At 41.7% G+C, this 25,056-nt stretch overlaps 2 protein-coding genes across 3 annotated transcripts in view; one reads left to right on the top strand and one right to left on the bottom strand.

Annotated features, from left to right (window-relative positions):
• Positions 1 to 25,056, bottom strand: part of LOC125785661 (sodium channel subunit beta-1-like) — a 493,013-nt gene that overhangs the window by 275,725 nt on the left and 192,232 nt on the right. The window lies entirely within an intron of this gene.
• LOC125784885 (protein NLRC3-like) lies at positions 8,173 to 24,709 on the top strand. 2 transcript variants are annotated; one of them, XM_049469000.1, is made up of 3 exons: positions 8,173 to 8,298; positions 18,451 to 18,730; positions 21,831 to 23,626. In XM_049469000.1, the coding sequence occupies exons 2-3, from the start codon at positions 18,460 to 18,462 to the stop codon at positions 23,624 to 23,626; spliced, it is 2,067 nt and encodes a 688-aa protein (XP_049324957.1). In that variant the 5' UTR covers positions 8,173 to 8,298; positions 18,451 to 18,459. The 2 variants fall into 2 exon arrangements, with proteins under 2 accessions (XP_049324957.1, XP_049324955.1); XM_049468998.1 differs by lacking the exons at positions 8,173 to 8,298; positions 18,451 to 18,730 and adding exons at positions 19,921 to 19,982; positions 24,481 to 24,709 and having other exon boundaries at positions 21,864 to 23,622.

Genomic DNA, 25,056 nt, shown 5'->3' with positions numbered 1-25,056 from the left:
TGTCCCAGTGCATCCCCAGATGTATCTACACACCTGTGGGGAAAATCAGTGTTGATTGATGGACAGCTTGTGCCAGAAGTTCTAGAGATGAAGCAAAGAGCAAAGGAGAAACTGTTGCTAAAATAACTGATGTTGTATTGGAATATAGAACTTTAATCATATCAATAAAATTAGACTAGACTAACATTAATAACTCTATTTGATTGAATAAAATTCTTTCACAGCATCTGAGGGAAAACTGCATTGTGGGAATGAGTCTGGATGAAGAGAACATTGTGAAACTTTACTGATGCTCCACTCATCAGTTCTTCCCTGATAAAAATGCAGCAAATCTGAAATGTGGCCACCAGGGGGCGGCACTGGTCTAACAATAACTACCAGAACACAGAACACTGAACATTCATTCATTCATTGGTTCATTCATTTATCTTTAGTTTTCTGCAAAAGTTTGAGGACCCCTGGTTTAACTCTGTTTATCTCTATTTCTATTTTAAAAAATACATATTTGTTATAACAACATATTCTGGATATATGTAATTATACGTTTATGACAAAAATACGTATAAAAATGTGTATAGGTATGTTACGTTCCCCTCTGATGTAACTAGGGGTAAAGAGGAGTAACATTGGGTGTGTGATGGTGGATGGAAGGGAAAGACCAGGACAACAAGAATTGCATATTTAACCAATGAACATTTAATGCTTTTAAAGGCATAAATAGTATAAAACAGTAACATTTACAGGGATGAAAGTACAAACGTACATTAAACTATTAGAATTAGATTGATTTAGAATGGGTAAATTTGTATTAATTTGTATTAATGTGCTCTCACCAGGCGAAGGTGGACAAAGGACGGTGCCAAAGAAATGAAAAGAAAATAACAGCTTACCTACCTAGCCAGGTCTAACCTAACCATAAAGGAGAAAAACAAAAACAAGCAGTGGCACTCGCCCCTTACCTAGTGTGTCTAACAGAGATTAACCTACGTGTTGTGTACAGGCGCGCCCAGTCTAACCTGTCCACACATCGCTGAGAACCAAAAGAGAGAGAGAACTAATTAGGTGGGGAAGCAGACAGGGCGAGAAAACCCAGAGGCTACATATACAAAATAACGCCGAAGCGCTAGAACCTCACAGCCAAACATCTCACAAGCCAAACAAACTACAAGCTTCCCCCACACCGACACTCTCACAGGTGAATCCATTTATGTGCCAAGGACCGCCCCCTAGCAACCAGCAGCAATCCCAGTTGGACGGCAGACACGGCCATGCAGCGTTCAACACAACCTGCAGAGAAAATAGGATAGAGAAGAGGGCAAAAGAAAAGAAACACAAAAAAAAACATACGTGCCCTACTGACACGTAACACGCCACCCCAAAAGAGCAACGTTAATGTGCGAAAATTACCTTAATACCAAACAACTATATACAACAAACAATATCATAATCAAATTATGAACGTGAAAGCGCATCAGCGACCACATTCTGTACACCTTTCTTGTGTTTGATATCCAGAACGTAATCTTGTATTAGCAACGCCCATCTCATCAGTCATTGATTTTGATTGTACATCCTGGAAAGAAACACCAGGGGATTGTGGTCAGTAAATACAGTTATTGGCAAATTACTTGATCCCACATAAACATCAAAATGTTGAAGGGCTAACAGTAAAGCCAAAGCTTCTTTTTCAATTGTAGAATAATTTAACTGATGTTTATTAAACTTGCGTGAGTAGTAACAAACAGGATGAACTACACCAGAGCCATCCTCCTGTAAAAGCACTGCACCAGCTCCAACCGCACTAGCATCCACCTCTAGTTGGAACGGCTTAGAAAAGTCAGGGGCAGCAAGAACAGGAGCTTCACTCAAAAGCACCTTCACACTCTGGAATGCATGTTCACAAGCAGGAGACCACTGGAACTGCCTAGATGGACTGCACAGTTTAGTAAGTGGTTCAACAACAGAAGAAAAATTCTTACAAAATGCTCTGTAATATCCGGCCATACCCAAAAATCGGCGCAACTCACGCTGTGTGGCTGGAGTTGGAAAATTAACCACCGCTGTAACTTTAGCATCCAACGGACGCACCTGACCTCCACCCACCTGTTTTCCAAGATAGGTTACAGTAGCTTTTGCAAAATCGCACTTTGACAAATTCAGTGTTAGGGAAGCTGAAGCCAATCGCTCAAAAAGTGTTCGCAAAGTTTTAATGTGGTTTGTCCAATCAGACGAGTACAAAATTAAATCATCCAAATATGCAGAACACCCTGGAACATCACCCACCACAATATTAATCAATCTCTGGAACGTCGCTGGTGCATTTTTAAAACCAAAAGCCATTACTGTATACTGAAGAAACGCATCTGGAGTCACAAAAGCAGAAATCTCTGAAGCTTCTGGAGTCAACGGGACCTGCCAATATCCCTTTAACAGATCAAGCTTACTAACAAAACAAGCTGCACCAATATTATCCACACAATCGTCCATACGAGGCAGCGGGTAAGAATCTGACAAGGTAACAGCATTTACCTTTCTGTAGTCAGTACAAAATCTAAAAGTTCCATCTGGTTTTGGGACTAACACACAGGGAGAACTCCAAGGACTTACACTAGGCTTAGCAAAACCATGCTCCAGAAGATATTCCACTTCCTGCTTCATTACAGACCTTTTCGCCATGTTAACTCGGTAAGGGTGTTGCTTAATTGGGGTATCAGTAATGACTTTAATGTCATGCTGCAGAACAGTAGTTTGAATAGGAATATCACAAAAAATTGATGGAAATTCTCTAATCAGAGATATGAGATCATCCTGCTGTTCTACAGTTAAATGATCTAATTGAGAAGGCAGTGTCGACAAAGCTTCAGTGTTGGAAAGTCTGGCACTAGGAAGGGTCTGACTATGAAAATTTAAGCCATCGTCATAAGGAGAAGGATCAGGCAAAATACTCACGGCCACCACAGGAGCCAGTTTGGCATCAGCATCCTCACCAGGCACAAATCTGGAAAAATACTCTTTCAGCATGTTAATATAACATACTCTAATTTTCTTTTTACGTTCAGGGGTCTCAATTGCATAATCTGTGTCACTCAATTTCCTTTTCACAGTATAAGGGCCAGAAAATTTAGCAGTTAAAGATGAACCTGGAACTGGCAATAATGCCAAAACTTTGTCACCTGGACTAAAACTGCGAGGAATAGCCTTTTTGTCAAAGGTCTTCTTCATGCTTTCTTGTGACAATTTTAAATTTTCTTTTGCAAGGTCCCATACCTGGTGTAGCCGTTCACGAAATTTACTTACATAATCCAAAAGATTTGTAGGTTTATCTACAGTACCACTGGTCAAAAGGGACTCCTTAAGCAACTTTAACGGGCCACGGACAGTATGTCCAAACACAAGTTCGGCAGGACTAAAAGAAAGGGATTGCTGTACTGCCTCAAGAGCTGCAAACACAACAAGAGGAACTCCTTCATCCCAGGCTTTACCACTGTCCAAACAAAACTTGCGCAACATAGATTTTAATGACTGGTGAAACCGCTCTAAAGCACCTTGACTCTCAGGATGATATGAGCTAGAAACAACATGCTGAATATTCAGGGTTTTCAGAACTTGAGCAAAAAGTTTAGACAGAAAATTGGTTCCCTGGTCAGTCTGTATAATTCTGGGTAAGCCAAAAGAATTTCAGTAATGCTTGAGTTACACTTTGAGCTGTAATTTTCCTTAAGGGTATTGCCTCAGGGAAACGTGTAGCTGTACACATGATTGTTAGAAGAAACTGGTTACCTGTCTTTGATTTTGGCAGTGGTCCTACACAGTCAACTAAAACCTTTTCAAATGGTTCACCAACAGCTGGAACAGGACACAGAGGAGCTGGAGGGACCATTTGGTTTGGTTTACCTGTAATTTGACAGACATGACATGAGCGACAATATTTTGAAACATCAGTTTTCATACCAGGCCAAAAGAAATGCTTAAGAATGCGGCTGTAAGTTTTTGTAATGCCCAAATGACCTGCCCACGGACTATCATGAGCTAAGGACAACACATGCTGCCTATAACCTACAGGAACTACAATTTGTACAGTGCTGTAAAGCTCAGGATCCTGTCGGGACCTCCAATTACGCATTAGCACATCACTTTCCATAAAATATGTAACCGACTTGTCAGGCATTTTTCCCAGTTTACCCACAATAGTAAAATATTTTAGCAAAGATGGATCTGCTTTTTGTGCCTCTACAAGCTGATCACGACTGATCTTCCACTCAATTTGTAAATTGTCAGTGAAGATGTTCGGAACCTTTTCTCCCTGTTGAGAACTCGAACCGGAATCAACAGGACACACGACCTCTGAAACAGATTCAGAAAAAAAGGAATCAGCCAGTGTTTCCACATTATCAAACGCTCGGGACTGAGCACGAGTAAAAACACAGGCGGGAAAAATATCAGAATTTTCAGCACTAATAGACATAAAGGCATCACTTGGAGCATTCAGAACCTCCAAACTTGGCAGAACTTTCCCTCCCGCGATGTCATTTCCCAAAATGAAATCAATTCCCTTCACAGGCAAGGCAGAGCACACGGCAACTTTAAAAGTGCCAGAACACAGGTCAGATACCAGCTGAACATAATGTAAAGGTTCTTTAATATAACCCATTTCAAGCCCCTGGCATACAAAATAAGACCGCAAAAAGACTGTTCAGAAAACGGCAGCACATCGGCTAAAACAAAAGACTGAGCAGCCCCTGTATCCCTTAAAATGTGCACGGGTCTTAAACTAACGTCTCCTTCCAGACACATACTGCCAGTTAAAATAAAAGGCTGATAACAAGGATCTACATCAGGTGATCCACCGGAACCCACATCAACAATCTCAGACTCCACAGGACCAACAAATGCAACCCCTTTTGCTTGATTAAAACTGGTATTTTGTTTACTTTGTCTCTCCTGTTTTTTCTTAAGCGCCAAACAGTTAACAGCAATATGTCCCGGCTTATGACAATAAAAGCATTCCTTGTCATTAGATCGCGGAGGCGATCGGCTACCAGAAACAGATTTAGATCTATGTTCGAATGTATGCTCTACTTTAAATGGTTTAAAAGCCTGTTTGTGAGTGAGAATGAACTCGTCTGCTAAAACGGCAAACTCTACAAATGACTGAGCGGGCAATTTCCTAAAATTTCTAAAACGTTGCCGATAAGCATCTGAAACACGTTCATAAGCTCGAAGGATTGTAAATTTAACAATATCATATTGCGAGCTTTCACTAAGTGACAGAGCAGAGCAAACCTCCTGTGCTTTCCCTTCTAATTTGCACTGCAACAATATAGACCACACATTTTTCGGCCAACACAGCATAGTAGCAAGCCTTTCAAAAACATTGAAATAACTGTCCACTTCACTCTCCCTAAACGGGGGCACTAATGAAACACACTTGGTTAAGTCAAATGAAGCGGTGTTCGACTCAGGTTCGGTAGATGTAGACCGTTCAACAGGCGCTTGTGTAGCAGCATTAAATTGAACAGCAGAACCAGTGGGTGCGGAAGCTGCCATGGAAACCGGCTGCTCCTGTTGGACAGAGGCGAGCTCCCTCATCTTTAACTCCAACTCACGCAGCCTGACCTCCTTATCACAATCCAGCTCCATTTTTCGAACAGCCAACTTAAAATCAAACTCCGATTTCCGAGCCTTCTCTTGAGCCTCCAACCGGAGATGGGCCAAACGAACTTGTACACGACTGTCGGTCAAAGACCGAGATGAACGGGAAGACCCCGGAGAATACGGCTCATAAGGAGGTAAAACAGCTCTCACCTGAGGCTCCTCACTGACCCCATCAGTCCCCTCTGGAATTTCCGGCTCCCCAGAGACACGCAGCGGCGACTCCTCGCGGTCAGGTGAATTACCCCGGTAAGGCGAAGCCTCCACATCTGGAGAAAGTGCTGGTGCTGGCTGAAGAAGATCATGCCCCGTAGTTGTATCTACCTCAGAACGCGCGGCCAACACCCCTACATCTACCAACCGACTAAGAACAAGCTTGTGAATCTCCGACTTTAACAAAGCCCTCGAGATAGGAAGACTGAAGTGGCTAGCTATAGAAATTAGGTCATCTTTCTTGCACGTTTTCAGTACTTCATAGCTAGGCTTATCAATAAACTTCTGTAAATTAAACTTTTCCATTTAATCTCTCTTGATTCTGGACAGTACTAACCTAAAATGCTGCAAAGCACATAAATATAAGTACCAATTCCCCAATCAATAAACTCAGCGCACCAACTTTTAACCCAAATCCATCACCAACCATCCAACCTCACACACCTAAATCAAAACCCAGGAAATATAAAGATCCCGGACGAGCCCCCAAATGTTACGTTCCCCTCTGATGTAACTAGGGGTAAAGAGGAGTAACATTGGGTGTGTGATGGTGGATGGAAGGGAAAGACCAGGACAACAAGAATTGCATATTTAACCAATGAACATTTAATGCTTTTAAAGGCATAAATAGTATAAAACAGTAACATTTACAGGGATGAAAGTACAAACGTACATTAAACTATTAGAATTAGATTGATTTAGAATGGGTAAATTTGTATTAATTTGTATTAATGTGCTCTCACCAGGCGAAGGTGGACAAAGGACGGTGCCAAAGAAATGAAAAGAAAATAACAGCTTACCTACCTATCCAGGTCTAACCTAACCATAAAGGAGAAAAAAAACAAGCAGTGGCACTCGCCCCTTACCTAGTGTGTCTAACAGAGATTAACCTACGTGTTGTGTACAGGCGCGCCCAGTCTAACCTGTCCACACATCGCTGAGAACCAAAAGAGAGAGAGAACTAATTAGGTGGGGAAGCAGACAGGGCGAGAAAACCCAGAGGCTACATATACAAAATAACGCCGAAGCGCTAGAACCTCACAGCCAAACATCTCACAAGCCAAACAAACTACAAGCTTCCCCCACACCGACACTCTCACAGGTGAATCCATTTATGTGCCAAGGACCGCCCCCTAGCAACCAGCAGCAATCCCAGTTGGACGGCAGACACGGCCATGCAGCGTTCAACACAACCTGCAGAGAAAATAGGATAGAGAAGAGGGCAAAAGAAAAGAAACACAAAAAAAACATACGTGCCCTACTGACACGTAACAAGGTACATATATTATAAATAAGTTTTAGGATTTATTTTCATATTGTAATATATGTGGAATTCATACAAATGTTTGGCATATATACTTGATCATATATAAAAGTTTATTAAAATCTTATAAACAGCAGTGGGCAGATTTCTATCCCAGCATGCATTGCTGTCTCTCTCTGAAGCTTTCTGCTGCAGTTATTGTGTCATGTCCTTGTCCTGTCCCTTTGTCATCTTCCATGTTTTCCTCTCCTTTGTTTGTTGTCAGAGCACATGACCCCCCATGTCTCTGCATGTTCAGTTTTAGCTCCGCCCCCTCATCAGCAGTCTCAGCTGTTTCCTGTTCTCCATTTGTGTATTTAAAGCCCCTGTGTTTTAGTGTTAGGTTGTGTGGTCTTGTTTTCTGTAGTGTTGGTTTTTTCAGTGGTAATTCTAGTAGTCTGTTCTTGTATCTTGTTTTGAGTTTTGGTTTCGCATCCTCCGTGCTGCAGTTCTGACATATTGTTGTATTTACTTTTGTAATGTTGAGTTATGACTCTTACTAACTAGTAATCGAGGTTTGGTGTGTGTGATGAGTTGGTTTCATCTAGTAGTTTTTAGCTCTGTAAGTTTTACAATTATCCATAAAAGAGCATTTTAATTAATAAACATGTCTCTCTGTGTATTTTACTAACTTTATATATGTTATATTTAAAAAAGGATTAAGGTTTAGAGAAGTTCTCTTTGCAAATTATGTTTAAATGTATTTGATGCACCAAATAATTTCTAAGTAGCACAAATAAAAGAAAAAGTACACTCTATGGGCTGGACACAGTTTTCAAATAAATTATATATATATATATATATATATCATAATGTATGTGTGTGAAGTGCAGGGGTATGTATAGTGTGTGAAACAGGTCAATATTCAAGTCAGTATTCAGGTGATTGTGGTCGGGGAGGTGTCATGTGATGTGTCATATGAGGGACTGAATGGGTGATGTCTTAATGTGGTGCATTCTGGGTATTGGAGTCCGGGTCTGCATATAAAGCTGAAGAAGTTTTATATGGAAAGTTTATGATCAGAATGATCTAAAAGCTAAATTCTATCCTCTGTTCCAGATCTAAAAGTACAGGAGTTTAGAAGCTGAGGACTAAAAGCTCATGGACTGATACAGCTCTGCTCACAGCAGGTAAGATCATTTCATTTCATTACACTCTTTATTTTTACTCTTTCTCTCTGGATTCTACAGGATACATGAACAATGTCTTTTAATATGAACTTTCTGATCTTTACTTTTAACACTCCTCTGCTACAGTTTCAATATGTACAGTAAATATTATCCTAAACTGGAGAATTATTTTATTAAAATGTAATGAAAAGTACTGTATTGAGTGATTTCTTTGTATTTATTGTGTTGTTTGTTTAAGTTTTTTTTCTTCATTTTTTGATGGAGGTCATTACTGATTATTGTTTTGATGAAAAGTACTTTTTTTGGGTGAACACATTACCTTTTATTGTCATTGGTTAATGTAAAAGGCTAAATTGGATTTTCCCGGGCTTCTTAGTTATGTTAATTGTTAATATGCACAATAAATAGCAAAGCATATGATTTATAATTGTCTTCACAGCCTCGCTGGGTGGTGCTCGAGCGTGGCCACTCCTCCTCTCTCTCCCTTCATGCCTTCGGCTCTCTCTCTCTTTCTCTCTTTCTCACCCACCCACCCTCACCCGGCCGGAACCTGCGGAGGCTCCACCCCCCCGCGGCGCTGCTCTCTCGCGGTGCGCATCCACTGGCGCTTTTTTTCAGCGCATGTCGCCGTGCCGGATATCTCGGCTCGCCCTGCGTGGGCGTGTCCGTGACGTTTTTGAATTCACCTTCACGGCCGCCCTTGGCTTCCACTCCTCTCTCTCTCTCTCTCTCTCTCTCTCTCTCTTCCTCCCTCCTTCCTGCTCCAGTGGGTTCAGCCCTCGCTTTCTCTCCCTCTTCCCTCTCCTTCTCTCCTTCCTGTTCTCGCTCCTCCGTCATCCAAACCCCTCCCGCCGTCATCCCAACCCCTCCCACTGTCATCTCAATCCCTCCCTCCATCATCCCAGCCCCTCCCTCCGTCATCCCATCTCCTCCTTCGGTCTTCCTGACCCCTCCCTGCGTCATCCCAACCCCTCCCGCCGTCATCCCAACCCCTCCCACTGTCATCCCAATCCCTCCCTCCATCGTCCCAACCCCTTCCGCCGTCATCCCACCCCTTCCACTGTCATCCCAATCCCTCCCTCCTTCATCCCATCTCCTCCTTCGGTGTTCCTGACCCCTCCATCCATCATCCCAACCCCTCCCGCCGTCATCCAAACCCCTCCCACTGTCATCCCAATCCCTCCCTCCATCGTCCCAACCCCTTCCGCCGTCATCCCACCCCTTCCACTGTCATCCCAATCCCTCCCTCCTTCATCCCATCTCCTCCTTCGGTCTTCCTGACCCCTCCCTGCGTCATCCCAACCCCTCCCGCCGTCATCCCAACCCCTCCCACTGTCATCCCAATCTCTCCCTCCATCGTCCCAACCCCTCCCGCCGTCATCCCAACCCCTCCCACTGTCATCCCAATCCCTCCCTCCATCGTCCCAACCCCTTCCGCCGTCATCCCACCCCTCCCACTGTCATCCCAACCCCTCCCTTCATCATCCCAATCCCTCCCTCCGTCATTCCAGTCTTTAAACAGTAGATCAGCTGATTAAAAAAACACAATGTTAGCATAATTGAAATGTAACAACACTTTAGGCTATTTGTTTTAATAAAAAACTCAAGATAATAAAAAATCTGTAAAACTGTAACAATGCATAGTACATTACTTTATACATACATACATTATTAGACTAAAACTAATTATAGCTAAATGACCAAAATGTGACTAAAACGTTTATACATTTTAATCAAAAGACTTAAACTAATCAAAATCACCTGTCACAATTAACACTGATCAGCACCCTGCAAATATTTGTCATTGTCATCTTTGACACCTTTGATATTTAATGCATTTTATAACATAATAATGATAACAATAATAAAATCTTATCTTGTCTGCACAGTTTATGCTTCTGATTTTCCACATCATTCTGTAGATACTCTGCAGATTAGCTGCTGAGTAACGACCTAATTCTCCTCAAACACCCACTTCACTCCTGACCATCACTGACCCAGTAAAGCTTCTTAAAGAAGGAGCGGTTGGTGTTTTGTAGATGTTACTAATAACATTAAAACATCCCTCTGAAATCCAGAAACTTCTACATCTTTACCAGAGATTCTCCACTAAACCTGAATCTACTGTTATTCTGTGGACAGATTCTCCCACCTCTGCTGTGGATTTCTGCAGCTCCTCCAGAGTGACCATTGCTCTCTTTGACTTGGTCACTCCAAAGTCTTTGTTTTTCTTTAGCCATTCAGAAGTGTACTTTCTGGTGTGTTTTTTTATTAAGCTTGAGCTCAGGAACAGATGGCTGGACATTTTCCTTCAGGACTTTTTGGTAGACAGCAAAATTCATAGTTTCATTTATGACAGCAGCAAAACAGCCCCATCACACCACCATGTTTTACTGTAGGTATTATGTTATTTTTCTGAAATGTGCTGTTACTTTTATGGCAGATGTAAGGGGACACACACCTTCCAAAACATTCTACTTTTGTCTCTGCGGTCTGTCCGTCGTATTTTCCTAAAACTGTTGGGATCATACTTTTTTTTACTGAGCAGTGTGTAAGGGCTGGTGCCCGGCCTCAGTGTCCTCCAGGGCATCGGAGGGCGCGCCAGGCCAGCGCCGAGGGCTGATTGGCTAATTATCAACACCTGCCTTCAACAGCTTATAAGCAGCGCCAACCAGCCACTCGGCGCTGGATCTTTGAAGCTCGTGAGAGCGAATCTATGCCCGTTTTTTTCGAGTGAGCCTCGGCTCTTTTCTCTTTCTCTTCCTGCTGTCCCTTTGGAGAGAGTTTTGTTCAGCACCGCTGGCAAAACTCCTCCCGCAAAAGTATCTTCCTCTGTCCCTTTCCTCTCTCTCGAGTCTGTGTGTGTGTGTGTGTGTTTCTCACCGCGAGGCACGCGGTTTGTTTACCTTTTCTCTCCCGCTGTTCCTCCCCTCTGTGGTGGAACAGCATTTAATCCATAAGCACCTCAGTTCAGTTTTGTTTTCTTTGGAAGCCATTTTGTTTAGTTAATCCTTCACCTCATCTCATAAGAGGTAGCCGTAGCTTCCACGACGAGCCTTGTTTACAATTCTCCCCTTCTCTTTCACTCACGCTAGGCGTGAGGTTTTGTTTTCCACCCGTTTTCGTCCTCCGCCCGTTTTCGTTGCTCCGCCCCTTTCGGCGGAGGCTCTTAAGGGCGATTAAAGCGGTGGTGTCCCAATCCACTCGCTGGTGTAGTGGTTAGGGCATTGGGCCGCGACCGCGACAGCCTGGGTTCAATCCCCGCGTGGAGCGGGGTTCAATAATAATAATTATATATAAATATATATATATATATATATATATATATATATATATATATATATATATATATCATATTATTATATAATATCATTATATATCCTATTAATATATATATATTAACGATTATATATTAATTCTTCTTTTTCTTCTTATTATTATTATTATTATTATTGTTATTATTATTATCCTTTTTTTTCTTGGGTTTACCTGCTTTGAGATCTGCTGCTTTGCACTTGGTTCCTACAACTCTCTGGGCTGGAGTGCCACCTACCTGTAGCACTCCACCCCATGTTTTTTTTATCTTGGAACTCTGCCATTCAGGCTATTTTTGCCCAGTCTCTTTCTTATGGTGGAGTCATGAACACTGACCTTACCTGAGGCGAGTGAGACCTGCAGTTCTTTGGATGTTGTTGGGGACCTTTTGGTTGCCTCAGTTCAGTTATCAGGTCTGGGTGTGGTTGAACTTATGTATTAACTGGGGCGGGGGGGCGTGTAGGTTTCGATTTTTATCTCCATTACTAATAAAATCCTTTTAAAAACTGCATTTTTGTTTACTTTGTTTACTAATATTGAATGCACTCAGTGATCTGAAACAGTTAAGAAACTAACATGCAAAGAAATAAGAAATCATGAAGTGAAAAAACACTTTTTTCACACCACTGTATAACATATATAGAGACATAAAAAGGGTTTCAAATTTAAATTGTATGTTTATAAACTAGATATCTTTATTTATACATTGATAAAGGAAAATAAAAAGCTTAAAAAAGGTTGAAAGAAGATGTACAACAAGTTTGCGGGCATGGCCTAATAACATTTTTACAGTGAGCTGGATCACAGTCTCAGTGGTAATTGCAGTTCTACTATTACGACTCCGGAAGCAAATTTAGTTAGTTGAATTATTTAATGTTTGAACAAAATATTTGTAGGCGAAACAAGTACACGTATATGTTCGTGAAAGTCGTATAGAAACAATTTCATGTATTAGAGTCTTTGGCGTAGGCCCGTCATCGGCCCAGGGCTTGATACATCTGGGCTCTGCAGATCCTGTCGTACACTGAAGACAGGGCGGAGCCAACCCCCGGGCAACCAAACGGGACCAACCTGGAGGCGGCGGGGAGGGAGGAGGGGAAGAGCGACCAACAGCGTCTGAAATGCAGCAAGGTACTGAATGAGTGATCGTTATTTAAAGCAGAAGAGAAAATCTGATTGGATAGGTAATTAGGTGACGTAGCATTGGAGTCTATAGTAGAACTTACGCTGCGCTTTCATTTCTTCTATTACGACTCCGGAAGCAAATTTAGTTAGTTGAATTATTTAATGTTTGAACAAAATATTTGTAGGCGAAACAAGTACACGTATATGTTCGTGAAAGTCGTATAGAAACAATTTCATGTATTAGAGTCTTTGGCGTAGGCCCGTCATCGGCCCAGGGCTTGATACATCTGGGCTCTGCAGATCCTGTCGTACACTGAAGACAGGGCGGAGCCAACCCCAAAAGTATAAATTATAAATATACCCACCGCAGATCTTTACCTGGTTTCTACTTCCTGTAATAGAAAAAAAAAAATGTTTAATTAATAATAGCATAATACAATGTTACGATTTTATGTTGCACCGAGATTGTGGACAGTGGTGTGTTTTATTTATACCATGAATATCCCCATGCATGAGTGAGTTTATTTATCATTTAACTTGTGAATTGCGTAATGTGAGCACATGCTGGATGCATCTAAATGTGGGTGTTCTGTGCAATAACAAGCAGAGTTAACATGAGTGTAGTGCCCAGTGATGCGCTTGATCGCGCCAACTTTCCATGCTGTTAGTATGGGCCGATGCCCTCGTTCATACATGCGCTTGCTGCGAGCCTTGAGCGGGGAGCGCCCCCGAAGCGCAAGGGCGCGAGCCCTCTTCCATACTCTAGATACTAGCTCGAGCGGGGTGCGCCCCCGAGGGCGTGAGCCCTTATAATTCATTCATTTCATCTTTCGTTATTCTTTTATGCGTAGAGGACGTCCCCAAAAGACATACGGTAGCATGCCTTCTTTCAGTCTTTCGTTCATTCATTGTATTCATCCGATCATACGTGGGGAATGCCACAAATATGTAGGCTGCGTGCCTACCTCATTCTTTTATTTATTTCGTTCATTTGTTCATTCTGTATTCATCGATCATAATATTACCTTGCATTAAATTACGTTTAGCCGACTTTTTGTCTGAAGCGACTAAGATACAGCACAAATATGTTATAAGATAAATACAGAAATAGTAGAAGGAAAACATTATACAATAGGGCCTAAAGGAGGTCAGAGGGAAACAACGGGATAGAGGAGCGAAGGAGGAGAGAAGGAAGATGAGGTTAGAAAGAAAGAGAAGAGGTTATGCGAGGGGTGCGCCCTCGAGCAGTCGAGCCACGGGCTCTACATTCATACACTTGGGCGTCGAGCCCGAAAAGCATGCATTGCTGTTAGTGAGGGCCAAGGGCCAAAACATGCATCTAGGTTGGGCGTTGAGCCCTCATGCGCGGGGACCGCCCCCAAAGCATGCGTTGCTGTTAGTAACGGGCTGCGCGCCCTGTAAAACGCTGAGCGCGGGGTTCGACCCCTGAAAAAACATGCTGTTAGTAACATGCAATAATCCTCATGTCATGTCGTCTGGGCTGTGAGCCCAAGATAAAGAGGAGATTGTCTCCTGGCATGTGTTGATGTAAATGACCACGGGCCATAATGCATTAAGCTATAGGTATAGACATGTGATAATCAGCAGTGTTGGGAGAGCATCACAGATCGTTTTAATACTGGTTAATACTGTTAGTGAAGCATTGAAACAAAAGCAAATGTTGATGTATAATAGATCATTTAAATCGCCGGATTGATGCACAAATTAACATACTCTAAAGTATGTAGTACTTCCACCGCCTCCAGTGTTTGCTTATAAATAATACTTACTTAGACAGTGTTGAATGAGCTTGCTGAGCGTTCAGCAGTAGGTCCAGTTCTGGTCTAAGTGTGTGACAGGTGTGCTGAAATTACCCGTCTTCTTCAAGTAGCAAATGGTGACGTCAGCTTCGCTGAGGATGTGGCTGCGTCGTTCCTAAAGAGAGCGACCAGCGTAGCAGGATGGAGATGGTCAGCGTTTCCTAATTAACATTTGACAGGTGAAATCTGACCACTGTTTCGCCATAGGGTAGCTATTAGGTGAAACCAAACAGAGGCGCATAAAGTTTAGAAGAGCGTGAAAGCAGATAGCTGCCCCAGAAGTGAAGACAGAAATAGAAGTGCACTTTTAGTATTTTAATTGTAAAACAGGGCCCTGTTATCTGCAACAGAATGTTTCGCGCAAACAGAAATGAAGGAAGGAGTAGAGCTTAAATCAGACAGCGTGAGGCATTGAACTGATCAAATAAATATTGTCGGCGCGCGCTCGTGAAATGCCTGTGTGCTTAAATCCATAAAAGCTGCCGTATGCAGTGGAAACATAGGGAGAATATATAAGACTTGTAAATTAGATTTATTTCTGTAAATGGCAAGCTATATTAAATTGAGGAAGAGGATTTTTGCAATGCCTTTGAGGAGTAAGCATATAGCTGGATTAGAAAACGAACTCGGATAATCTGACTATTACGACGTTCCTTATTAATTGGCATCAATAATTTTGTAGAGAGAAAGTTTGTTACCAATTATGAAATTAATTTATAATTACTGAGTCCCAGGTAATTAAATTGAGCAATGACATAATCGGAGTGCAGAAAGAACAACTTAAATGAGGATCGTGATCACAGCTTCGCGGTCACAACGTATTTTATTAATAATTTCAGAGAAAATAAAAAGTAATGAAACGCACGCGATCACCACCGATCATTTCGTACAGAACTGAGAGGCAGATCCAGGGGCGAGGGTCAAAATTAATAGCCAACAGTCGGCAAACTATCGCCCTTGGAAATAAATACCCAAAACCGACAAACAGAGCGGCGCTCGCACCGAGCGCAGCCGAAGAAACGGCGCCGAGGAGAACAATGAGAAATACCGGACCACAACCAAGAAAGCGAGACTAGAAAAGCCACGAACGACACAGCAAACAGAGAACACACGAAAAGCACCCAAGCGAAATCGCGAACCCAGAGACAGATAAAGATACAGATACATAGATATGAAATAGCCCTAAGGAAATGTAGACATCCAGCAGCAACAGCACGATTCATAAGAAATAAAGAACAGTAAGAATAAAGAAACACACTATATACGGATCAAAACACAGAACAGAAAAGATATAAGAAGATTAAATAGAAAAGAAAAGGTAAGAAGAAGATAAGCCGGGAAGCAGGTCAGCAGCAAACAGTTTTAAAACGCAGAGGAAGACATATTCCTTCAAACTAAGCTTTAACAACTAATCCATTTTACAGGTACAATAATTCGTAAGAGTATCAGCAGTACCATTATTATTATTATCATTATGTATGGTTTATATAAATAAATATACCAATAAATAATATACTACAGTTGGACAATTCATTGTACATCAGTTCGTATTCTAGCATTATGTCTAATTAGTACTAGCACCACTAGCATTATTATGAACCATTACATATTTATTTTTCGTGCTTATTCCATGTACAGCACACGATGAGCTGCATTGAAACGTATGAAGGTGCTACAAAATAAAGAGTAACATCGGCATCATTATTATCAATATCACTATTATTAGTACTAATATTACTACCATTACCACTATTAGTACTATCAATATCATTACCATTATGAATACCGTAAACTAGGCAGAGCAGTAGATGTTGCCAACTGCCATCAATAATTTACGGAGCAAAGTGCAAGGAGCAATGACATGGAACGCAAGAGACTGAAAGCACTGAGAAACACAAACATGCACATGATACAAAATATGACGAAGAAGCGAATACGTGAAAACCCAATCATGAGTAACTGCACGTGACAGTAAGGGAGGCGAGGTCGGGGAAGAGACGACGGAAGAAGGAAGCAGTGAGCGGTAGAATGTTAGAATGTAGTCAAAAGTCCGGAAAATCAACAGAACAGCGAACAGAAGACAGAACAGAAAAAAGAAAAAGAAAAGAGGTAGAAGAGCGGCCAGCCATAAGGTCAAAAGACCGCGAAGAGGACCATCCACGCGCCGGGGGCAAACGGGCTTCGGAAGGAAGGCAAAAGAAGAACCTTACCTTGTAGGATGACAGCACGCAAGCGCGGGGAAAACCATAGCAGCATCAGCAGAAACAAACGGCCTACCAAAAGCCGGGCCAGGCACGGCAGTAGCTAAACAGGAGGAGGAAGAGGCCAAGCAGCAGAGGACCCAGGCAGAAACACACGCGGCAGCGCAGCAGCAGATCCAGCAGAAGCGCCAGGTAGGGCAGTAGCAGCAGCAGCAGCAGAGCTGGCAGAAGCGCCAGGTAGGGCAGTAGCAGCAGCAGCAGCAGATCCGGCAGAAGCTCCAGGTAGGGCAGTAGCAGCAGCAGCAGCAGATCCGGCAGAAGCTCCAGGTAGGGCAGTAGCAGCAGCAGCAGCAGCAGATCCGATAGAAGCGCACCAGCAGCGCAGTAGCAGCAGCAGCAGATCCGACAGAAGCGCACCAGCAGCGCAGTAGCGGCGAACGAACCAGGAGCGCGCTAGGCAGCACAGCAACATTAGAAGATCCAGGCAGGAGCGCGCCAGTCAGCTCAGCAAAAGTCAAAGTTCCAGGGAGACCGCGCCAGAGGAGAAAGATACGGGCAGGTCCGCGCCAGCCGCAGCAGCAGCAGAGGCCAGGGGAGGCGGAGCGAAGGCAGAGGGGCCGGGTGAACCGGTGCTCAGTTACAACTTGCCACCCTATCGAACCGCGCTATTCTAGTACACTAATAAAGTAAAAACGCTAGAAAAAGCCCCATATTCAAACATGCTTCAGCAGGAATACAATAAAGCCGAAACAAAATATCGGAGGACAGTTAAGAGTAAGGAGGGGAGACCACAACTTAACAGAAAACCACGAAATAAGAAAACAAACAAAGGCCCCGCGCATGGGCACTGGCGTCGAGAAGCACATCACGACGGGTTGCACAATACGACAGAACACTGCGTTACAGGGAGAGGCAACCCGGAAGCAGATCCACAGCGCTCTTCGACAGCGACCAAACCAGAGTCCGAACTCCACGCCGAGACAGCGACCGCCTGAAGGACCGGGACAGCCGGGGCTTATCTCCGACAGTGGGCTGGGGCGGCGGCGGGACAGAGCAGGAGGGGGTAGAGTAGCGGGCCGCCAGCCAACGGCGCGGCGCGTGGCAAGCAGATTGCGTCTTCCGTGCACAGCCGACCGGACGTGGGGAGCAGCAGCCGTCAGTAGGAGCGGGAGGCGTCCGACGACAAAGCGGCCAGCAGTAGGAGGTTAGCAACAGGAGGCCAACACGAGACGCCGGTCGGACACACTAGAAGCGAGAACGGGACATAAGCGAGAGAACTGCGGACAACGTCAGGAAGAGCGACCAACAGCGTCTGAAATGCAGCAAGGTACTGAATGAGTGATCGTTATTTAAAGCAGAAGAGAAAATCTGATTGGATAGGTAATTAGGTGACGTAGCATTGGAGTCTATAGTAGAACTTACGCTGCGCTTTCATGCACTGTAACCCACTGATAGCTCCTGTGATCCTGGAGAAACAGTTCTACTGTATCAAATGCAACAATTGCTCATTAATAAGGTCAGAAAACGTAAAAATGTAAGAATATAGTTAAAATATTACTTAAAAGTTAAAAAGTGATAAAACAACAAAAAGTTTCACAAAAAAACATTCTCCAACAACTCCCTTTCATGAAGTTTTTTTTTACTTTAGTGTCTAGATCCCTGCATTAAACTTGAATCATTCTTGGTTGCAGTGATTCAGGATGGCGAATGCTGAAGATGTGTTGCTAGAGGCTCTACAGGACTTGGAGAGTAAGGAACTAAAATCATTCACTCGACACCTGACCAATGGTGTGGAAGGGTTTGACCGGATTCGTAGGGGTCTGTTGGAGAACGCAGGAAGAGAAGAGATTGTGGATAAGATGGTGGAGAGATATAAAATCAGTGGAGCTGTAAAGATCACACTGACCATCCTGAAGAAGATACACAAGAACCGTCTGGCTGAGGAACTGGATGCTAAACTCAGTAGAGGTAATGCAGCTCTGATCACATTCATTAAGGATGCAATGATTTTATCACACTTTTCTATTCAATTTATCATATTCCTCCAAATAGCATATTTGGGAATCTTGCTAAAATCTCATCTTGTCTTCATCTCCACATGTTCTTTAGTAAACTCAGTCGTTGTTTTTTGTGAGTTTCCTTTTCATAATTCTTGCATTATGTTTATGTAAGCTATCCTGTACAGTTCCACTGGCAGACTTGTGGTGGGAGGTGGCCCAGCCACATTAGATAGAGTATAAAAGGTCATGCTGCTTCTCCATCAGCAGCTGAAGTCAGAGAGAGAGAGTACAGTAGGTCATGCTGCTTCTCCATCAGCAGCCAGAGTCTGAGAGAGAGAGTACAGTAGATCATGCTGCTTCTCCATCAGCAGCTGAAGTCAGAGAGAGAGAGTACAGTAGATCATGCTGCTTCTCCATCAGCAGCTGGAGTCTGAGAGGGAGAGAGAGAGAGAGAGAGTACAGTAGATCATGCTGCTTCTCCATCAGCAGCCGGAGTCTGAGAGAGAGAGAGAGAGAGAGAGAGAGAGAGAGTACAGTAGATCATGCTGCTTCTCCATCAGCAGCCGGAGTCTGAGAGAGAGAGTACAGTAGATCATGCTGCTTCTCCATCAGCAGCTGAAGTCAGAGAGAGAGAGTACAGTAGATCATGCTGCTTCTCCATCAGCAGCTGGAGTCTGAGAGAGAGAGAGAGAGAGAGAGAGAGAGTACAGTAGATCATGCTGCTTCTCCATCAGCAGCCGGAGTCTGAGAGAGAGAGAGAGAGAGAGTACAGTAGATCATGCTGCTTCTCCATCAGCAGCCAGAGTCTGAGAGAGAGAGAGTACAGTAGGTCATGCTGCTTCTCCATCAGCAGCCGGAGTCTGATAGAGAGAGAGTACAGTAGGTCATGCTGCTTCTCCATCAGCAGCTGGAGTCTGAGAGAGAGAGAGAGAGAGAGTACAGTAGGTCATGCTGCTTCTCCATCAGCAGCCGGAGTCTGAGAGAGAGAGAGTACAGTAGGTCATGCTGCTTCTCCATCAGCAGCCGGAGTCTGAGAGCGAGTAGAGTAGGTTGTCCTGTTTCTATTTTAGTAATAAAGAATAGTGCTCAGTTCAGTGTTTTTGTGCTTGAAGTATCTGATATTGTTTCTTATTCTGTACTGCTGTGCTCTCTCTCAGGTGCAGCAGGTGGAGGACAGGTAATGAGTGAGAGTTCAGCAGCCTCTTCTACTACACTGACTGCAGGTAAACTCATTAAATAATCGCTGTTATTCTGTGTTAATACATGAACATTACCAATGACCATGAAACATTAGCAATTAACACTGTGGTCTTCCCAATATACTGAGTCTCTATAGTGATATACACTTTCACTTTGCATTTGGGGTGTAATGCAGTTTGTGAATTACCGTTACATGCAAAAGATTAGCCACATTTTAATAATATAATTTTGATTGTATTAAACCTTAATCTCTTTTTCATAACATAAAAATACAAAAATATGCATTTACATTATAAAATCAATGTTTGGGCGTTTTGCAAAAATCTCAGCCTGTATCATTCCAGGTTGTATTTTAATTTTTATTTCGATTTTTTTGCTGGTTGTGGAATAAAAGTTTTAGTTTGTCTTTATCTGTCCACAAAACAATTTACCCAATTTCCTAAAACGAATTGGGCCTAAAATTGTGAAATGTGAAGGCAGCTTTATAGAACTTCCACTGCCATTTGGGCATAAGTTACTTTCTTTCATTGTTTAATTCATTTAGAAAATTGTTGAGAGGGGCCCATGTTTTCAAATATTAGTACAAACCATAATTTATGAGGCTTGGAAATTGAATTCAGATGATTTGCATATGAGTGTGTGTTTAGCCCAAATCTTTACTCTTTACTCTTTAATCTGATCAGGCAATGGGACGAGCAGATGGAGGTGAGACTTCTTAGTTATAAGACGTTTCATTTGAGATTGTTGGCAGATTTTCTGCTGATAAAAATTTGAGCTATGTAGCTGCCTGGTAAAAGGTGTAGATAGTGTGCTGGTGACCACTACTGCTTGGCTGGTATTGTGTTTTTAGGCTAATATGCCAAACCCTAGCTCACTTTACTGAACTTTTTTTACTGCTGGTAGTTCTGTAACTCTGTTCTAGTATAATATTAATATTAGAATTTTGTTGTATATTTTTCATTTTTGAGTGAACAGTATAGCAATCTCATATCAACAACATCCCCAATTGCTTGCAGTTTCCACAGATAACAAGCTAGGTAGATAGAAAATGAAACCGAGGGAGAAGATGGAGGAAAAAAACACGTATTTTCTCCTCTGGCTCAGAACACTGTTGTTAAAAAAAAAAATTGTGCCAAACGTACAGTATAACATGTTGAAAATACTCTTAAAGTCTATTTCAAAGACTGAAGTCTGATACTCTTTCACATCTGAAGGCACTGAATGTACGGCAATTGAAAATATTCAGCCGAAATATTTCTCATGGTAATTCTGTTTTCCTCTGCTGCATTATACGATCTAAGTTTATTGTTATTATGTGTGTGTTTGTATTTGTTGTGTACTACAAAATGTAAATTATCATTCAAATAATAAATACAAAATCTTTACCTATAACTCGACACTATGTGAGCATGCTTTGACAAGATAGCATGCCCCTGGTGGTAATTTATGAGGAAATGTTGAACAATGTGGCACAAAGAGACTGCATATACCAAATGATTATTTTGATTTATACTTATATTCGTCTGCAATTGTAAAACATTCTGCATTAAGGTATTATATTTATTGCTCAGGCTACATTACAGGTTTAAAGTTTTTTATCCTGTCATGATAAACAGATTAAGAATTAAACAGTGTTCATAAGAATTGTTTTTATGTTTGAATAGCTTTAAATGAGCTTTACATTACAAAATGTGTAAATACAGGTGCTCAAGGGTGCTCATAATTTTGAAGACTTACAGTATTATAAAGTATTTCAGAACATTGTCTTTTAGTTGAGATGTTATTGAGAAACAATTGATACTGACATCAGTGTTTTTTACATTTCAACTTTTTTTCTTCAAATTGTTTGTTTACTAATTTAAAATAAAAACTGATTAAAAGCACTTTCTCTTCTCTGTCAAAAGATGAACAACACTGCATCAAGTTGAAGGACACTCTGAAATTGAACTATGAGCGTGTAATTGAGAGCTCACAGACAGGTCGTCAGCGGTTCCTGGAAGATATCTACACTGATCTCGTTATAGTGCAGAATAAAAGTGGAGGAGTCATTAATGAGCATGAAGTGATGCAAATAGAGATGTCTCCCAATAAAGCTGGCAGTGAGGAAGAGTGTATAAAATGCTGTGATATTTTTAAAGTCCAGCCGGGTACAGGTAGACGGAACAGAAAAGTGATGACAATGGGAATTGCAGGAGTCGGGAAAACTGTGTCAGTCAACAAATTCATACTGGACTGGGCAGAAGGAAAGGAGAACCAGGACATTCAGTACATTTTCCCTCTACCCTTCCGTGAACTAAATCTGAAGAAAGAGAAGGAGTTCAGTTTGATTGGACTACTGAATAACTGCTTTTTCTCCTCAAAGCCTGCACTGAAGTCTCTTCCAGAAGAAGATGGTAAAGTGCTGTTTATTTTTGATGGGCTGGATGAGTATCGTTACCCACTGGAGTTTAAAGATGGAGAGGAAGTAAAAGATGTGAATGAGAAGAGTACAGTGGGCTCACTGATCACAAATCTCATCAACAGAAATTTGCTTTCCTTTTCTCTAGTCTGGGTAACTTGTCGACCAGCAGCAGCGCATCTGATTCCCCAGAAATACATCAATCTGGTGACAGAAGTACGAGGATTTAATGATGAACAGAAGAAGGAGTACTTCACCAAATACTGCAAAACAGAGGATGTAGCAGAGAAAATAAGTTCACACATAAAGAAGTTAAAGAGTCTCCACATCATGTGTCAAATCCCAGTCTTCTGCTGGATCTCTGCCACTGTGCTTCAGCCACTGATGGATAAAGAGAGTGAGAAGAACATCCCCACAACCCTGACAGAAATGTACATGAGCTTCCTACTGCAGCAGAAAAACCTGATGAAGGAGAAATACAGTCAGAAGACTGACCCTGAGCGCATCATTCTGAAGCTCGGTGAACTGGCCTTGAGTAATCTTGAGAGTGGAGAGCTGAACTTCTATGAGGATAATCTTAAGGAATGTGGGATTGATGTTACTGATGGTACAGTGTTCTCAGGAATGTGTACACAGATTTTCAGCCAGCAGAAGGGAATTTCTGAGAGGAACATTTTCAGCTTTGTGCATCTGAGTGTTCAGGAAAGCCTTGCGGCTGTATATGTGCATCACTCCCACTGCAATAAGAAGAAGAATGTTTTCAAAAAGAAAGTTCTCAACAAACTTTTGTGGATTAATAAGAAGATAACAGATCTCCATAAGAGTGCAGTGGACAGAGCTTTGCAGAGTGAAAATGGACACCTGGACCTTTTCCTCCGCTTCCTCCTCGGCCTCTCTGTGGAGGACAGTCAGGAGGTCCTGACCGAACTTCTGCCAAACCTGAAGATTAAAGCAGAGAGCGTTAGCAACACAGCTATCTACATTAAGGAGAAACTAAAAGAGGAAATGCACTCTGAAAGAAGCCTGAATCTCCTCCACTGTCTGAGTGAACTGAAGGACAACTCACTCACAGCTGAAATCCAGAACTTCCTGAACTCAGGAACTCTCTCAAAACAGGAACTATCATCCCCACAGTGGTCAGCTCTGATCTTTGTGCTGATGATGTCAGAGGAAACTCAGAAGAAGTTTGAACTGAAGAAATACAGTGCGTCAGAAGAAGGACTGAGGAGATTACTGCCTGTGGTGAAAAACACGCAGCGAGCTCTGTAAGTACTATTTTTGTTAATAGTATTATTAAATAATATTATTATATTATTAAGTATGATCTCTCTACATATCATTATATTTAAACATTTTTTAAATAAAATTAACTAAACAATTTTAGAGCATAAAAATTCACAACAGCAGATATACAAAGTGTAATAAAAATTATATTGAATCTGACATACCTCTATTAAAGGATATACAGAGTATCCCCAGAGGGATCTCGCTGACAAGGGATACATTTTCAAGGGATACATGATTGTTTTAAGTTTTAAAATCTTATTAGACTAGGTACACTATCCTACAAATACAATAAATAATGTTCAAAGGTAGTGGTAGTAATAGTTGCAATAGTATAAACATTTGCACTGATAATTAAATTGACTAATTGGAAATTTGCCAAGAAGATGACTAATGTGTTGAGCTCATATGCTAATGAGTACAGTTACAAATAAGTTATTTTTTACTATCAAAGTTACTGATCAGTAAATAAAGTCAAAGTCAGGACTGTAAGTGGAAGTGTAAGCAAAAAACAATATAAAATCCAACAACATATTAGTACTCTATCCTGAGTACTGTATCCTATATGTTCCAGAAGAATTAATATGACTTTATAGTTGTAAATCTTATTTCTCTTATATTTCTATTAAAGAAATATTGAATTAACTTAGAGTTACTGTATTAAATATGATAAAATATTAATAATTGCTTACAGAAGCAGATTATCATTGATTTAAGAAGATAATTAAATAAATAAGGACTAGTCTTCAGAAGAACACTGTATTTCACAATGTAATTCTGTTTCAAGCAGACCTTTCCCACTGAGCTTGTTATAAAATCAGTTGCTCCTTGTCTTGCAGACTAGCTTCATGTAATCTTGGAGTAAGGTCATGTGAAAGTCTGAAATCACTGCTAAAACTGGAAAACTCCTCCCTGAAAGAGCTGGATCTCAGTAACAATGACCTGCAGGATTCAGGAGTGGAGCTGCTCTCTGCTGGACTGAAGAGTTCACACTGTAAACTGCAGACTCTCAGGTCAGTTGGTTCTTTTTAAAATAATAAATGTGAAGATATGTGTATTCACAGCAAACAGACCTAATTAAGCTTTTAGGAGGTCAGTTTACACCAACCATTTAAAAGTGATCTTTTTGTTGGATACTAAGTCTTTTTTCACTTATGTACACAATAATGAGAATCTTTTAGAAACATAATGGTAACACTTTACTTGGATGGTCCATTTGATGATGCTCAACTGACATTCAACTAACATTCAACGGCATGTCTAATAAATGCAACTAAACTGAAAGGTGAAGGTGAATGATTCTCTATTGAATGTCAACATCCAACTCTTACCCAAACTCTAATCTTAACATTTTAGCATTGGGTTTAGAGTTAGATTAAAAGGTTAGGTTAGGGTTAAGGTTAGGGATAGGTGTA

This window comes from Astyanax mexicanus, chromosome 1, assembly GCF_023375975.1.
Source record: "Astyanax mexicanus isolate ESR-SI-001 chromosome 1, AstMex3_surface, whole genome shotgun sequence".
NCBI classification, from domain to species: domain Eukaryota; kingdom Metazoa; phylum Chordata; class Actinopteri; order Characiformes; family Acestrorhamphidae; genus Astyanax; species Astyanax mexicanus.
Note: the sequence above shows the minus strand (reverse complement) of the source record. Positions and strands in the feature narration are given on the sequence as shown.

Bases quoted from the DNA above. Each gene is read 5' to 3' on its own strand.
- LOC125784885 (XM_049469000.1), top strand. From the start codon at position 18,460: ATGGCGAATGCTGAAGATGTGTTGCTAGAGGCTCTACAGGACTTGGAG. The intron at 18,731-21,830 runs ATGCAGCTCTGA...TAAAATAAAAAC, and splicing joins TGCTAAACTCAGTAGAGGTA to TGATTAAAAGCACTTTCTCT.